This window comes from Haematobia irritans, chromosome 1 (assembly GCF_050003625.1).
Source record: "Haematobia irritans isolate KBUSLIRL chromosome 1, ASM5000362v1, whole genome shotgun sequence".
NCBI lineage: Eukaryota > Metazoa > Arthropoda > Insecta > Diptera > Muscidae > Haematobia > Haematobia irritans.
The window spans coordinates 155,368,909-155,386,922 of record NC_134397.1 but is presented as its reverse complement, the minus strand read 5'-3'; the positions used below and the strand labels follow the sequence as shown (position 1 = coordinate 155,386,922).

Here is an 18,014-nt window from a genome sequence, read left to right as displayed (position 1 = left end):
ATTCTTCTCGCTTACCTGACTTAACAAATTGGTATCATCTTCCGATTCTATGGATAAGGAACTTAAAGAATCATCTTGCCATTGAGGATCTCTTCGAGTAGCATCCACTGCTATAGCACCCAACATTGCTTTGTTGTCATTTAGATTGAAATTCGGTTGAACCCTCATACCGTTGGGAATAGAGCCTTCATAAGGATTGGAAGTTCTGTAAACAAAAGTAAGCATTGTAATCTTCTAAATTGTTTCATAGAATTAAAACCAACTCACATTGCAGCGGAATTTCCTTGCAGGGTAACTGCTGGTCCTACTAGGCTAGAACCAACCGTAAGATTCGATAGACCAGACATAACAGAGAAATTACAGGGACTATCTTCCACACGGTATTTATTCATTTCATCATTGCCAGTGACATAAGGCGGAAGCATATTACCTCCTCTTCTTAGCATGGCTATGGGATCAATGTGATTATTTGGAATTGTTGGATTAGAGGTGGCAGCGGATGTAGGATGTTGTGGCATTTTAGGTTTTTCCTTTATCGAAGAAGATTTTTGCATACCCTCTCGTATACACTGTTGGAGTATATCGATACCGGCTGCACCACTTTCAGAAGCATTCGAAGACATATCATCGGATAAATTCAGCGAACGCCTATTGATTACACGCGTTGAAGAACTAACAACAGTAACCTCGTAGACAGTATCCTCTTTGGGATCATTGTTACTCGAACCAAGAGATATAGCCGAGAGGTTTGTATTGCTGCCAACTTTCGACAACAAAGCTGGAGTATCTTCAGTGTAATAGTGTTTTGGTTCATCTGGTGTCATTCCCATTGCGGCAGTATTATTAACCGATGACCCGTTATCTTCATTACCTTGTGAGTATATTGATGGGGCAGCAGCTGCTCTATTCATGCCAATGTTGATGCATGAAGCCAGAAGTATATCATCATTATTGCCGCTGACATTGCCATCTTCTTCCTCTTCGCCTTCGGATATGGTATTGGCCGTTGTAACGGCAGTGGGCTGAGGTTGTGGCGGAGATTGGTTTGTTGACGAAGCTTCTTCATCCATCATTGATAGATTGCTGAGACTTGTAGCTGTGGAGAATTGGGCCGGTGTATTTTCCACATTAAATGTGCTGATATCGTCTTCAAATACGCTACGCAAACATCGTTTATTTGGGTCGGCGGTACGGTTCGTCTGTACCCTCTGAATATTGGGTGACATACCTCCGGCGCCCGAGAAGCATTGATTTTGTGATGTACTTGTATTCGAATTCCGTCTGGGCGATTGTGGCATACTTTGTGTGGGAGAATCGGGAATTTCAGATGGTGATATAACTCCGCTGGCCAAACGACTAAACTCACTGACCACAGAGCTTTTATCATCCAATGGACCGACATCCTCTTCAGCCAATGAATCCATAGACGAACGTCTGGAGAACATTAGGGGAGTTTCTAAAGCCGAGTTAAGTTGCGGTTGCTGTACTTGTGACGGGGTTTGGGGTTCAGGCAAAGGATTCGACTTATCAGAGGTGGTATCACCTCTGTTTAATTCCGATGAAACATCTCCTTTTCGAGCTTTTGTCATTTGTAAATCTTTGGGTGTATGATCCGGTTGTGGTGGTGATTCGTCTAAACTACTTAACGACTCGTATCGACTAAAATAGCCTGGGGTACCTTCTTCGCAATAGTTTACAGGCTTTTCAGGAGTATATGATCCTGATCCATAAGGATTCGATGATATTTGATGATGGGCTTGAGGAGGAGGTCTACTGAATTTCCTTGATGGTTGTTGAGACACACCTGCCGAGGATGTGGTTTCCGAATTATCCATGCCAGCTGGTAAATCATTTGCATCATTCTTTCCTGAAGTTTGTACTGATCGTAAATCTGTTACGGAGGCAGCATTCGATATAACGTACGGAGTATCTTCAGTCTGATAACACTTTACACTATCCTCCAAAATGAGTAATATTTCGCTACCCTCGGTTTGATTTCCGGCAGGTCTTGTTGAGTTTTGTTGCGTGTTCGAGGGGATCAAGTTGCCAGCACCTTGTGTCTTTGCATTGTTTGTCTCATCGATGTTACCTCCCGGTGGAGATAGATCAATATCCGATTCTAATTGATTTTCTGCGTAACGCAAACTAAAATCGGTTGGTTGATCTAGATCGGTTTCTTGATATGTGGCCGATTCATTTTCAGCATCGGCGACTCTAGAGTCATTGTGTTTACTTATGTGTTCGGTGTATTTTTGGGCATAATCTATGGGCTGCTCCTCTGCCGGTTCTACATCTCGTTGTAAGCTGTATGCTGTTGAAGCGGGAGCTGCCGATCGTTGCTTACGATTGGCATCAGAGGCAGAATGAGACCTCATAAGTTGATCGAATACAACACCATCAGATTTGGCAGAGAAAACAGAATCACGACTTTCACTTTTCGTTAACATTGCAGAACGTGTCAATCTCACAGATCCCGTAGTCGTTTGCATAACCATAGATCCTAGGGCACCTGCATGTAAAGGAAAACGATGCCTTTGCAGAATTGATGAGTTCGATGTTGTTGCAGTTGCATCGTATGTGGGTCTATCTTTTGGATTTACTGTGTCCAAATTATCACAGGTTTCACTGTGTTTTTTCGATGCTGCCCCCAGTTCTTGTTCCAGTGCCTTTTGTTTCCTTACATTCAAAGTGGGTAGCTTCTTCAAATTCAAAGACCTTGCAATGGGATCCAATTGATTTGTATTTTGGGCTGATGGTCGGAAATTCAAAAGATTCTTTAGAGCACAAGCACTTCCCTCCGATATCATGGCGTGTTTTGAGTGTATCAGAGATCTAAGCATGGGCACTGCCCCATTATCCCAAAGAAAACGTTGGTCTTCTGGACAACGGGCAGAGAGATTCCATAACGTTCCACACGAATTACTCACCACAGTTAAACTTTCCGATTTTAGCTGTTGCAAAAGAATGGAAAGACAATTGTGCTCTCTTAGAATTTGGCGATAATCTTCCCTGACAGCAATGTGAGAGGAGACATTACGCAGGATACCTCCAGCATTTTCAATAATTTTTAATGTCTTGCTAGGTCCTTCATAGGTTAGCATGCGTACAATGAACGAGAGGGCACCTTCGACAGCACAAAATTCTGCTTTATTAGTACTACAATGGGCAGATAGGTTCCAGAGGGCCGACAATATAGCTTTTAGGGTATTTTCACATTTATTCTTCATTGCGGCCTTTGCCAAGGCGGTGACGGTGCCTATCTCGTTTAGAACCGATTTCATTTGGGCATCAGCTCGCCAAGAAAGATTACGTAGCACACTGGCCGTCACTTGTAACAAGTCATCAGGGGCGGAATCCAGTTGAGCGACCAGCGCTTCCATAAATAATTTTTGGCTGCAAAGCAATGCCTTGTTATTCTCATCGCCGAAGGTTAAGTTTGTCAGAGCCATTAGAGCAAACCTCCTCAACGAGTTGCAACATTGATTTTCAGGTTTTGGACCATGTACGGCATGGTCAAGATGCACTAAGCTGGGTATGGCTTGTAAAGCACCCAATTCGCACATTGCATGACGATGCTCTTCATCGAAACTAACTTTCATTAGCGAAGACATAGCGGCCAAGGGATGACGGTCTGCATCATCGGCTATAGCCTCTCCACCACTTTGCAATAATGTGCGCAAAAAATTACAATAGTCCATAATTTGATCCAGCAAACGTAAAACTTTTGCTTCTCTCCTCCCCGACTTTTCGTCGGGATGACAGTGAACTACATTATGCAAGGCCATGCCAGCCCACTTTCTTGGTTCATCAGGACCACCATCGGCATAAACGATTTGCACCAGTAATGGTATACAACCAGACCTTCTCAACGTATTGCAGGTTTCGGGTGTTTTGGAAAGCTCATGAAATTTCTTAGACATTTCCAAGGGATCATTGGAACCTAACATGGAGAGTAAGGAATATACACATTCGACTTTTGGCCCAAAGGAGTCCAATTTATTTGAGGTTAGATTCTCGTCATAACGACTATCAAAACTCTGCGTCCATGCGGATCCTTTGGGTAATCTTGTACTGGGTGGAAAATCTTTGAATCGTTCTCGGGATGATCTAAAACCTGGCAGATTTGAGTGTAAATCCGAGGCAGATCGTTGCTCATTATGTCTCTCAAAATTGCGATCCAAACTACGATGTTCACGTAGTTGATGTTCACTCATCATATAATCTGGCGGTATTGGATTTTCATCTAGGAAATGTTTACGGGGCTTTCCAGCCATGGAAGTATTTTGTGTTGATGAATTAATATTTAAGGTATTGTCATCTTGAGTAAACTCTTTCTTGGTATAACCACTAGCTGCCAGCTCATAGTCACTTATTTCACCATCCTTTTCAAATTTCTTGTCCAATTTCAATTGCTCACCACTGCCGCCGCTGTTGACAAAACCATTTGTGGAGATCTGTGTTGCTGCTGGAACATCATTAGTGAAGCTCATCACCCTATCGAATTGTTCAATAAATTCTGGTGGGGCAATGGCATCATAGTCCAAAAAGTGGGGTTTTTTCGTAGCAACCGCTTCAACGTCAACATCGACATCAACATCCACCACATCTCCATCGGCATTCACATCATCCGAAAAACTTATGGAGTCATCTAAATCTGGTGTGGTCACCTGTGATTGTGCCTTTTCGCCGGCTGATGAACGAAACATCTTGGATGGGTGGTTTAAACGGGCGAACCTCAAAACCACAAGTAGTCGTCACCGGCCAGTGATGCCTGGGTATGAAACAAATTTAAAATTTCATTCTCCTGTAAAAAAAAGAAAAAAAAAGCAGACTTATTAATTAAAATGTTCAGTAGTGAAAAGGAGCGATTATCAAAATAGAAATGGTCAAAATGGGGACACATGCTTCCCTATGGTTACACTACATTTCATTTTCATTTTCTTGGCTATGAATATAAAACAGAGCACATAATAAAGATGCACAAATGATTACAGACTAATTCATGAACGAGTGGGTCATTGATACTTGATTCTAATAAGAAATTTAAAAAAAATGATGCTGCAACGAATACAATAGACGATATGCGTCCATCGTGTCTATGCTTTAGCCTCGCATATGTTCCAAATTTAGATTGAACCATTTTTTTATCTAAGTGCGGCCAATAAAAGATTAGCACAAGCAAGTGAAGTGGGAAAATACACACATACATTGAGCGTATTAATGTTAGATGTCTTATGGGCAAGTTTGGAATTTAATATGGTGATTCAACACTCCATAATTTCTTCTACACGATTAATTCTCTTCGGCCTAATGTGACCAATTTAGTATTCGGTGGGCTTTTGATTTCCCGAGGAAAAAAATTGCAAGTATATTTTGTTCATATATCTCTTAGGCGTTGTTTAGACAGAAGCTTGCATAAAACATTGACCGAGAAAATTCATTGTACATACGTTGGGTGGCTCTTCCATAGATATTTACGAATAACTGAGACTGAAGTGTTTACGCTGTAATTATTTGCTGGTTAGTGGTGCTTTCATGTGTGCGGCCAAATTAGAAATGCGTTAGATTATCATGGCATGACGTTGTTCGATTGCCTGGAGAAGTGCTGGATATGTTTTCATGAAGTGAAAGAGTTGATATAGATTATCTGCTACAGCAGTGAGGAAGAAATACTTACGTCGCACAATGGGTTTTTTTGGAAATAATATCATATATTAGATATAAAAATTGTCTCTGGAAGTGGTGCCACCACATGTCAACATGAGCAATTTTTATGCAAAACTATAAAAAATACAACAATACCACCAAATTTACCCCCCAAAAGACAACGATTTTTTTTATAGCCGATTTAACTTTATTTTAGTTCATGAAAATTAGTTAATTTTAGTTAAATTTTGGCAAATGTGAAAAAATTTTTTGTTTACTTTAATGACGTGAACTGAAAATGAAAAAAAAAATTCCCACAATTTTACTAAATAGTTCACATCTTCCTAAAATGGGTGAAGTTGTCATAAATTGAATTCGTACGTTTCTCAAATAAGCAAATTTTTCTTAAATTGTGTCTGTCTTGAACATCATATAACGCTAGAGAAATTTTTTAATTCAATTTTTTCTTCCAAAATATGGAATTTTATTAAACAACAGAACAAATTATTATTTTTAATAAATTTTCTTCCATTTTACAAATATTATTCACTTTTTTGTCAAGTTGCAATTAGTAAAATATTTTAGCTAAAATTTTCTAATATAAATCTACATTTTTTTCAAGGTGGGTTCACTTTTTTCTGGGTGTACAGTAAGGTAACTTCCATTACGAAATTTACTTATAAAGTAGGACTAAATTTTACCATTTGAAAAGTTTTCCAGTTCCCCTATAATATGCTTTACATATTACAGGGTTATTGTTAAATCATTCGATATGCAAGTATTTGACATATTCCTGTGATCAATATCAGGTAATAGATACAACTTTGCAGTAAGCGCATTTGTTCTTGCGTTACAACGAGGTTTACCTTTTATATGTCGGGATTGGGCAACGAACAGCTCTATCGTAAATATTGATTTTTTTGAGGTTATACATACGAGTGCTATTTGTGTTTTTCACAGCAAGTTTGAAGAATTAAATCGTATAAAAACAAAAGTTTTTACAACTTTTGTGTGGATTAACTAAAAAATAGTGCATAAATTAACTTAATTCAATTTTTGGCGATGAAACTCCGTCAAGGACCAGTGTTCCTCGAAGGCATGGTGAATTCAACGGAGTTCGTTCACTACAAAACGAATGTCCAAAATCAGTTGTTCCAAAAGCCATTGATGCTATGCGTCAGCTGTTATTATACCCTGCGCCACACTGTGGAACAGGGTATTATAAGTTAGTGCATATGTTTGTAACACCCAGAAGGAGACGAGATAGACACATGGTGTCTTTGGCAATAATGCTCAGGGTGGGTCCCTGAGTCGATATAACCATGTCCGTCTGTCCGTCCGTCCGTCCGTCTGTCTGTGAACACATTTTTGTGATCAAAGTCTAGGTCGCAATTTAAGTCCAATCGCCTTCAAATTTGGCACATGTTCCTAATTTGGATCAGAATAGAACCCTATTGATTTGGACTTATATGGCCCGATATGAACTTATATGGCCCCAGAAGCCAGAGTTTTGGCCCAATTTGGTTGAAATTTTGCACTAGGGGTACAATTAGTAATATAGTCATGTGCGCCAAATTTGATTGAAATCGGTTCAGATTTAGATATAGCTCCCATATATATGTTTTTCTGATTTCGACAAAAATGGTCAAAATACCAACATTTTCCTTATTAAATGGCCACTGCTTAGTCGAAAAGTTGTAAAAATGAATCTAATTTTTTTAAACTTCTAATACATATATATCGAGCTATAAATCATAAATAAACTTTTGCGAAGTTTCCTTAAAATTGCTTCAGATTTAAATGTTTCCCATATTTTTTAGTAAAATTGTGTTCCACCCTAGTGCATTAGCCAACATAAATTTTGAGTCTATAGATTTTGTAAAAGTCTATCAAATTCTGTCCAAATCGAGGGATATTTAAATGTATGTATTTGGGACAAACCTTTATATATAGCACCCAACACATTTGACGGATGAGATATGGTATCGAAAATTTAGATCTACAAAGTGGTGCAGGGTATAATATAGTCGGCCCCGCCCGACTTTAGACTTTTTTTACTTGTTTCAAACTCGTCTTGTGATCTATCGTGAGATTGAGACAAACTTAGGCATTAGTAGGACCAGCAAACATTCAATATTGCATGCACATTTAACCATCAAAAAATTTGTTCGCGTTGGGTCCACGGTTCCACAGTTGGTGGAATTCTATCAAAAATGATAGATTTTTTACTGTTTGGTAGATTGTTAGAATTCTTGATGGTTTGATAGATTTTGCAATTATATCCCTCTCCAACTAAGAGGCTACACAAAATTTTACACACAACATTTTTTTTCAGATTCAATCACAAAATTAATTGATCCAATTAATTTTTTAATTGAAATGTCTTCAATCACGAAAATGATAGTATCAATCACCGTTTTAATTGAAAAAAAAAATACTTGATTAAAAAATTCATTGATTTCATTAAGGGTGTGAAGATAAATTCGCGAGTTAAATTCGTGGTTTGTGTCTGGGCTAAGCAAAATTAAAATTTGTGGAACGAATTTACCTCTGTGGGACGAATTTAACGCATTCCAAAAAAATAATTTTTCTTAAAATAAGGCAACTTTGTGGTGGAAAAGCTGATGCATTGGTGGTTTTATATCGTCGAAAAATTGATCCATAAGAGATAACCGCTAATAACTCTAAAGTCGTATACAAATGTAAATATATCCTGAAGTAATGGTCATAAGATAGTAAAATAAAAAAATAAAAATATCTAAGGGGTATATCGGGGCTATATATAGCATATATCTGATGACACTATATCTCAAATACTGTGCAAGATATTTTTGAAGTTATTTAATAATTTTATTAAAAAGTTAATTGTATCAATTAATTTTGTAATTTAAAATTTTAAAAAATTCAATCATTGAATTAATTGACTTAATGTTTCTAGTTTGATGTTGGGTGAACAACTCTCAAGCATTGAAGCTAGATCAACCACAATCTTCATTTCCCTTGTGAGAGAGAAGTTCACCAATGTGGTATCACAATGGACTGAATAGTCTAAGTGAGCCTGATACATCGGGCTGCCACCTAACCTAACCTAACCTTCTAGTTTGATTAAAAAATTAATAGTATCAATTAATTTTTTAATTGAAAAAGTTTTCAACTTCAATCAATTGGGAATATTTTGGTGGTATTTTTTTCTGTATACAAAATTTTCTAAAGAAATAAAATTTTTACAAAATTTTCTAAAGAAATAAAATTTTTACAAAATTTTCTATAGAAATAAAATGTTGACAAAATTTTCTATACAAATAAAATTTTGACAAAATTTTCTACAGAAATAAAATTTTGACAAAATTTTTTATAGAAATAAAATTTTAACAAAATTTTCTGTAGAAATAAAATTTTGTCAAAATTTTCTACAGAAATAAAATTTTTCCAAAATTTTCTATAGTAGTAAAATTTTGACAAAATTTTCTATAGTAGTAAAATTTTGTCAAAATTTTCTATAGAAATAAAATTTTGTCAAAATTTTCTATAGAAATAAAATTTTGTCAAAATTTTCTATAGAAATAAAATTTTGACAAAATTTTCTATAGAAATAAGATTTTGACGAAATTTTCTATAGAAATAAGATTTTGACGAAATTTTCTATAGAAATAAAATTTTGACAAAATTTTCTATAGTAGTAAAATTTTGAAGAAAAAAATCTATAAAAATAAAATGTTGACAAAACAGGTCCAAAGGAATTATTTGATCCTATTTCCGAGCCAAGGATGTTGCTTCTTTAAAGTAAAGAAATTTTTAGGAAGCTATCTAGCTTTAAATTTAGTCTCAATAAATTTAAAATTTCGATACAGATATCATTTCATTACATTTATTTGCTCAATTTTGTAATTGGAAGCCGTAAGGCCGATACAAGATAAATTACAATAGAACTACTCATGTAGCGAATTTTCGTTCTCTTTTTGCGATGTATCAGCAAAGGTATTCATGTACAAATAACATAAATGCCAGTTTAAAAATTAAAAATATTTCAAAGCAAAAACGGATTTCCTAATTATTTTTTTTTAATTCAAAAAATCTTCCTTTATTTTAAAGGAAATTTTCGTTACTTTAAAGACATACGACTTTAATTTACTTTATGCGTATCCTAAGATTTAGGTCAGGCCAATATTTTTCAATTAAGTCAATATTTTTTGAAGCAGATGTCATTCAAGACTTTAAATGCCCGTTTTACTTGAAACACGCAGAGAAGAAACATGATTGTCACAATCATATTCGAAGAGCAAAATAATATTATAGGAGCTATTTTTGCGGCGACCATGTAACATTTTCACCTGCAACCATGTTGGCTCTGTGAACATGGTTCTAAGAAAAATAAAATTGTCCTCATCTAAACTGTTATTATATTGATAAAAATAATTTTGTTTGAATCAAAATACAATGGTCACGATCTAAAATGTTATGGTATTCATCAAAAATGTTTTTCTTCCAGTTAAAAGAACATGGTCACAACCTGATCTTTGATCTTTATGAAAAAGGACGCCACTTGAGAAAAGAAAACACAACATTAATTGTATTTATTTGTTTTATTTATTTATAAACTAATTCATTGTTTATTTGTATTTATAATGTCGTGCAAGCAAACATCACATATTTTTACACACTCTATTTTGGTTCAATTTCAACAATAAGTAATCATTCCATATTTACTTCGTGCCCATCAATCCGTATTCTCCTTCCATTCGAAGCAACAATCAACACATGACTGACGCGCAAAATGAAAATCGTGTGTACCTACTCAATGTTTTTATAAAAATCTTTTCGCTGCAAAAAAGTTAAAAAATGGTCACGAAAAAAATGTACATGGTCTTTATGGCCATGTAATGGTTCTACACATGTCTATTCCTAACCTATAAAAATACTTTTTTCTCTGCAAAAAAGTAAAAAAATTGAATGGTCAGGTACATGATTTTCCCGACCATGTAATGGTCTCAAATTCTATCATTTAAATAATAGAACATGTTTGCGGCATTTGAGAACCATTTAAATGCTTATTGCTAACATATATTTTTCTCCGCTCGAAAATTATTTTTACAAAGACAAAATACATGGTTTTCGCGACAATTACACACTCTAGATAAGCATTAAATGTATGCGGCAACCATGTCCAAACATGTTTTTTCTGTGCGTGAACATTGCATAATTTGATGAAGGACTTTGATAATACAGTAGCAAATCAGTCGGAAAAACATATAAATTAAGATGTTTGTCCTTGTAGCAGAACTAGGTAAATTATTATTCATTGAGGTTTTATTTTTCATTTAAGAAAAATTAAAGAATTTTTTAGAACTAAAAAAAAAAACATGAAGTTACGGCAAGCGAATTTCTTACACTCATTATCCTCTATGCACTTAATTTCTGGAAAAAATCTGTTGCATATCATAATAGGTTTTTGTGCAGCAATTCTTTTCTACCATTTCACAGTAAATAAAATCTATTGCTGAGGAGATCGTGGTGCTCTCATTTTAGAAAGTTTTTCTTTCATTATCCATTATTTTTTATTTGTTGCTTATTTTTGTTTGATTTCAAAAGTTTCCAGTGCATGACTTTCAACAAAACAAAAAAAAAAATGCAAAGGTAAGTAAAAAATAAAAAAAGCAAAAGAAAATAAAACTACAATTATTGCAATATATACAACCATATTTTTTTAGGAAACAAAATTTAAAGCAATTTCCATCATGTTAAATTACGTTTAACATTAGACTCTTTCTTACCTTCAAATAAAAAGTATAATTTTGTTGTATTTTGTTTTATGTGGTTTTTACAGTCAAGTTTTATTTTGAACTTGAATAGCAGGCTTCTGTTCCTTTTAATTTAATTTAGCGTGTGTTTAACTGTGCAAATCTTCTCTATTTTTTTTTATTACACCACCATCAATTGAATCATGAAATGTTTTATGCAAATAAATTACCATCGTACCTATGAAAAGGTTTTCACCGAGAAGAAGCAGAACAACCAACCCAATTTCCACATTCCAGTTATAAAATACAAAGACTACGCATTTTAGTTAGTGGGTAGGTCTAGAATTTCATGGGCTGTGCTTCTGTGTCTAGAGTGGGCTATAAACTCAAAGTAATAAGTTCAAGGCAAAATGGAATGATGAGAACAGTGATTTTGAGAGAAATGTATTAACATTATTTGGCTATCCCATTTTTTTGGGTGTGGATGAGAACTAATTAATAGAATCTTGTTAACATAACAAGTCATGTAGTACCTGGTGTTTAATTCGAAGAAATCACATGTTATTTTTGAAACCGTCCAAAATATCAAGTGTACAAGATACATTTTTTTCGAAATTAATTGATCTATTTAAATATTTATTTGGAAATTTTATTAAGTTTACGGTTTGATAAATAAGCACGAATTTGTTTTTCAGTGCTTTAGTTAAAAAATTTAAAGTTAGTTCAACTACGATTTTTTCTTCAGTGCTGCGAACAATTTTGGTGATAAAAAATTCGCTTCAAGATAGTCTTGTGAACATCTAATTTTTTTCAAATAGTGGACATGATAAAACTACTAAAGGTACTACATCACAGTCAGCTGTTCACAGCTAAGTACATCCAACTGTCAAAAACATGTCCTGTTACTATTGGTTACATTTTACATTCCACAGGTTACTATTGTCAAAAATATGTATGATTACTATTGGTTACAGATGTAACTATTGGTTACATAGGTTACTATTGGTTACGTTTTACATGCCACAGGTTATTATTGTCAAAAACATGTCTGGTTACTACTGGTTACATACACGCTCACAAAAAATCGCTTCTGTAACATATACTCCCAAACATATTTTGCTTCAAGCATATACATTTTTGGGTATTGCCCAAACATTTATATGTTTGATCTCTTCCAATATATAATATGTTTGAAAGCATATTGGTCTAAACAATATATGTTTGGGTAGTCTAAGTTCCAAACATTTTGTATTTTTGCATCCAAATTCAATAATGTTGTCTTCCAAAAAACAATATGTTATTATGTGAACATATAATATGTTTGGAAGCATTTTGCACCCAAAAATATTATATGCTTAAAAAAATTCTCCCAAACAATATTGTGCTCAAAATTTTATTTATTTATTTATATATTTACAATCATAACGAATTATGAAAATAAACAGGTAATATAGGTGCTAACAACATAGGTTTTCGACCTGGGGCCAAATCACCGCAGTCGAAATCGAGTACTTCGTCTTCGTAATGTAGTTTACGCGGATCACCGCAGTCGTTATCGAATTGTTTCTACTCGAAGTTGAACACGATAGGTAGCATGCTATCGAAAACGAAGTATGTAGTGATTTTTGAGCATAAAAAAGGTAAACAAAAAGAAAAAAGTTTGTGAAAATGTAATTATTATTCCATTTTGGCAAAATACATTTAAGAAAATATATTACTTGCATTTAGGGAATCGGATCAAAGAAAGGAATGCTCAGTAGCCGCTTCAAAAAAACTTATTTTTTCAAGAACATATTTAAAAGCTTCTTTTGACATATGAAAACGTCTTTTAAATCTGTGGATGTTAAAAACACAATTTACTCTTACTCTACTTCAGGCAATGCTAAAGGACTGCTTTTGTCACGAATATTTTTCCTTATTAATGCCACTTTGTACTCATCGTCTGAATCCGAAAACGAGGAAAAAAAACACTTGGATTCATAATATATTTTTACACATATATCTTAACACACAAAAACAATATAAATATCTCAGAAATAACATAATTTGATAACAAAACATTATTTTGAAATTCAACTCTTTCAATTTCTTATTACCATATGTTTACAGCAATGTAAAAAAAAGTAGTAGACAAAATAAATTACGATCGAATGCGGTGATCCAAAAATTTAATGCGATCGAAATGTTTCTCTATACGAAACAGAACTCGATGACGAATGCGGTGATTTGGCCCCTGAATGCTCAAAATTTTGTTTCTGCCCAATTGTATATTCCCCCACATCTTTCTCACTTCCACGAGATTTTTTAGTTCTTAGCACCTTTTTCTGTAATACAAACATTGTGGAAGAAATTATCCAATTGAATGATTTTTTTTATTTTAATTTTACCTTTTGCCGGACGGGGATTCGAACAGCGGACCACACAGTATGTAAGGATCAAAGAAGTATCTGATCAATTGCCCAAGGAAAAATAAAATCTTAATTTTGATATAACAAGCAACAACCACCAACTTAATTCAATATCGCTCCCTGTTAAATAGCGCTCGAAGCTACTAAACACATATATGTTTATAGGCTATTTCTAAATTAATATATGTTTGCATCCAAGCATATTGTATTTACAAACATTTTATGTCCCAAACATAATATGTTCTAACATATTAACATATATGTCCCAAACATGTTATGCTAGTTTATGAACATTATATGCTTGCACTCAAAAATATTGTGTTTAAAAATTTGTGTTCCAAACATATAATGTTTATAGCCAAACATATGAAAAACAGCCTTTTTCATCCGTGTAGGTTACTATTGGTTACTTAGGTTACTATTGGTAACTAACATTAAAATGTAAACAAAACAAATTGAAAATATTTAATATCTTTTGTTTACTAACATTAAAATTATAAACAAAACTGACATTTGGATATACTTGAATTCTGTTGTTTTTGTTTTTTTTGTAGTACTGCAACTACCTGGGAATTATTGTACCATGATAGAGGAGAGGACTTCTTCGAAATGAAAATACCCTTAAAATGGCAACAAGGCGCATATTTCATCATTCTATGGTATTTAAATATGCCTTAGATCGGAGAATAAAACAAGTAAGGAAAGTCTAAAGTCGGGTCAAAAAAATCGCTTCTGTACCATATGCCCCAAACACATTTAGCTTCAAGCATATATATTTTCAGGATTGGTCCAAACAAACTGTTGTTTGTATCGTTCAAACATATTATGTTTCACATTAGGCATGCATTGGTAGAAAAAAATTTTAATGAAATTTTCTTTTTGTATATATATATTTTTAAGGCGCCAATTGGTTACTTCCATTATTTTATTTGTAGCATACTCTGTACGTCTCTCTTTCTAAACACATATATGTTTATAGGCTATTTCTAAATTTATATACGTTTGCATCTAAGCATATTATATTTACAAACATTTTATGTCCCAAACGTAATATATTCTAACATATTAACATATATGTCCCAAACATGTTATGTTAGTTTATGAACATTGTATGTTTTCACTTTCACAAATTTGGCACGCATAGCAACAAAGCTAATTCTACTCCCTGTGGAAAATTTCAACTAAATCGGAGTAAAAAAAATGGCCTCTATGGTTATATGAGTGTAAATCGGGCGAAAGCTATATACGGGAGCTATGTCTAAATCTGAACCGATTTCAACCAAATTCGGTACGGACAGTCAGAATGTTAATTCTACCTCCTGTTTAAAATTTCAAATAAATCGGAGTAAAAGATTGGCCACTGTGGTAATATGAGTGTTAATCGGGCGAAAAATATATATGGGAGCTAAATCTGAACCGATTTCAACCAAATTTTGCGCACTTGACTTGACGGCCAAGTGTTATTTTTGTGCAAAATTTCAAGCAAATCAAGGTAAAACTCCGGCTTCTGGGCCCATATAAGTGCATATCGGGCGTAAGGTAACTTATAATACCCTGTTCCACAGTGTGGCGGACAGAGTTTATCCCAATACATACTCGAAAATACGATATTTAATTTTGAGCGGATTTGCTCTTTACAAAAAGACACAAAAGCAAATTACTGTTTGGAACTGATTCGTTACGAAAAAATCAAATCGAAATGTCAGAAAATAAAGCAGGAGTTTTTTCGCGAGAAAAACGGATCATATATGCATTGCATAGTATATGCTTTGTATGAGTAGCATGCATATCAGTACTCATACTTGTTACGCCATGTGTATTTTGTGCTTATAGTTTTGTGATCTGTATATTTGGCTGGAAAATCATCAACAAAATGTTTTTGTATCTCATCATAAATCGTTATAATGATATTGGTAGGTTTTTCAAAATATCGTCACATTACATTTCAACCGCTTTTTAAACGACTCCTAGTAACACTCAAGGCAAAATGTAATCATATCGAAATATTTTCACACCGAAAAATACCCTGTATAAGAGTGTAAAATTGTTGCAAGGTATTTGATTTTCATGGAAGGATACAAATTGCAAAAACATTAACTATTGAACTAATATTGTACATCCTAAATCAGCGTTATTTGCACTGAAATATCAATACATAAAATCACACTGAATAACCATTCTTATGAAACTCATTGTACGTTAGAGGACTGCCAGTTATTTTCAATGGTGAACTTGACAGCGTGTGGGAATATAAAATGGATGTCATTGCATGTTTGTACGAAATATATTTAGTTAACATGGTATGAGCAATTGTTTTATGAATTTCAGATTCAAACTTTTTTAGGAATCTTATGTATTTGCGAGTTTGCTTTTCCCAATTTTAGGAAATTTCCAAAAAAAAAAAAAAAAAAAAACAATACAAAATATTGTCAAAATTCATCTTTTGGATGATTGTGTAATAATCATGGCTAATAAATTCATGTCGCTGCCATAAAGAAAATCCAAAATATAGTATAAATTATTAAGGGCATTACATATTGCCATGAGATTAATTTTCTTCAACAAACTTAGGAAGTAATTCGGTAATATTATTTGCTTGTTATTTTTTAAACAATGTCGCTAATTTCGCTTAATTTCCATTGCAAATTGAATTCCAAATAAACTACTGTAAGGGAGTTACCTAATGAGGTTGTTTTTAAGTTTCTTATATATGAATAAATACAGAGGTTATTGATATAGCATAATATATAGTTGATAGTAAAAATTTAATCAACTACACACAAAAAACTTAATTTTTTAATTGAAATGTCTTCAATCACGAAAATTATAGTATCAATCACAGGTTTAATTGGATATTAAAAAAATGCTTGATTAAAAAATTAATTGATTTTTTTTAGCAATTTTCAATTAATTTTTTAATTGATTCAATTAATTTTTTAATTGGTTCAATTAAAAATTTAATTGATGTTGAATGCAAAACTCAATTAATTTTTATACCCACCACCATAGAATGGTGACGGGGGTATAATAAGTTTGTCATTCCGTTTGTAACACATCGAAATATCGATTTTCGACTATATAAAGTATATATATTCTTGATCAGGGAGAAATTCTAAGACGATATAACGATGTCCGTCTGTCCGTCTGTCTGTCTGTTGTAATCACGCTACAGTCTTCAATAATGAAGCAATCGTGCTGAAATTTTGCATAAAATCGTCTTTTATCTGCAGGCAGGTCAAGTTCGAAGATGGGCTATATCGGTCCAGGTTTTGATATAGCCCCCTTATAAACCGACCTCCCGATTTGGGGTATTGGGCTTATAGAAATCGTAGTTTTTATCCAATTTGCCTGAAATTTGAAATCTAGAGGTATTTTATGACCATAAAGAGGTGTGCCAAAAATGGTGAGTATCGGTCCATGTTTTGGTATAGCCCCCATATAGACCGATCTCCCGATTTTACTTCTTGGGCTTATAGAAACCGCATTTTTTATTCAATTTGCCTGAAATTGGAAATCTAGAGGTATTGTAGGACCACTAACACGTGTGCCGAAAACGGTGAGTATCGGTCCATATTTTGATATAGCCCCCATATAGACCGATCTCCCGATTTTACTTCTTGGGCTTATAGAAACCGCAGTTTTTATTCAATTTACCTGAAATTGGAAATCTAGAGGTATTGTAGGACCATAAATACGTGTGCCAAAAATTGTGAGTATCGGTCTATGTTTTGGTATGGTCCCCATATAAAACGTCCTCCCGATTTGGGGTCTTGGGCTTATAGAAACCGTAGTTTTTATCCAATTTGTCTGAAATTGGAAATCTTGAGGTATTTTAGGACCATAAAGAGGTGTGCCGAAAATGGTGAGTATCGGTCCATATTTTGGTATAGCCCCCATATAGACCGATTTCCCGATTTTACTTCTTGGGCTTCTAGAATCCGAAGTTTTTATCCTATTTGCCTGAAATTGGAAATCTAGAGGTATTTTCGGGTCATAAAGAGGTGTGCCGAAAACGGTGAGTATCGGTCCATATTTTAATATAGCCCTCATTAGAACGATCTCCCGATTTAACTCCTTGGGTTTATAGAAACCGTACTTTTTATCTGATTTGCCTGAAATTGTAAATATTCTGGTATTTTAGGCTCACAAAAACGTGTATCGGATTAAGTTTTTATCGGTCCATTTGGTAATGCCTCCATATAGACCGACTTCACTTCTTGAG

At 34.1% G+C, this 18,014-nt stretch overlaps 1 protein-coding gene across 2 annotated transcripts in view; it reads right to left on the bottom strand.

Moving 5' to 3' along the window:
• The window catches only part of Apc (APC-like), a 52,007-nt gene that overhangs the window by 6,554 nt on the left and 27,439 nt on the right, over positions 1-18,014 (bottom strand). For both annotated transcript variants that reach the window (XM_075291970.1, XM_075291971.1), the window contains exons 2-3: positions 268-4,804; positions 16-205 (exon numbers count right to left, since the gene is read on the bottom strand). In XM_075291970.1, coding sequence (XP_075148085.1) covers positions 16-205; positions 268-4,706 — 4,629 coding nt within the window. In that variant the 5' untranslated portion in view covers positions 4,707-4,804. The remainder of the gene's footprint in view (positions 1-15; positions 206-267; positions 4,805-18,014) is intronic.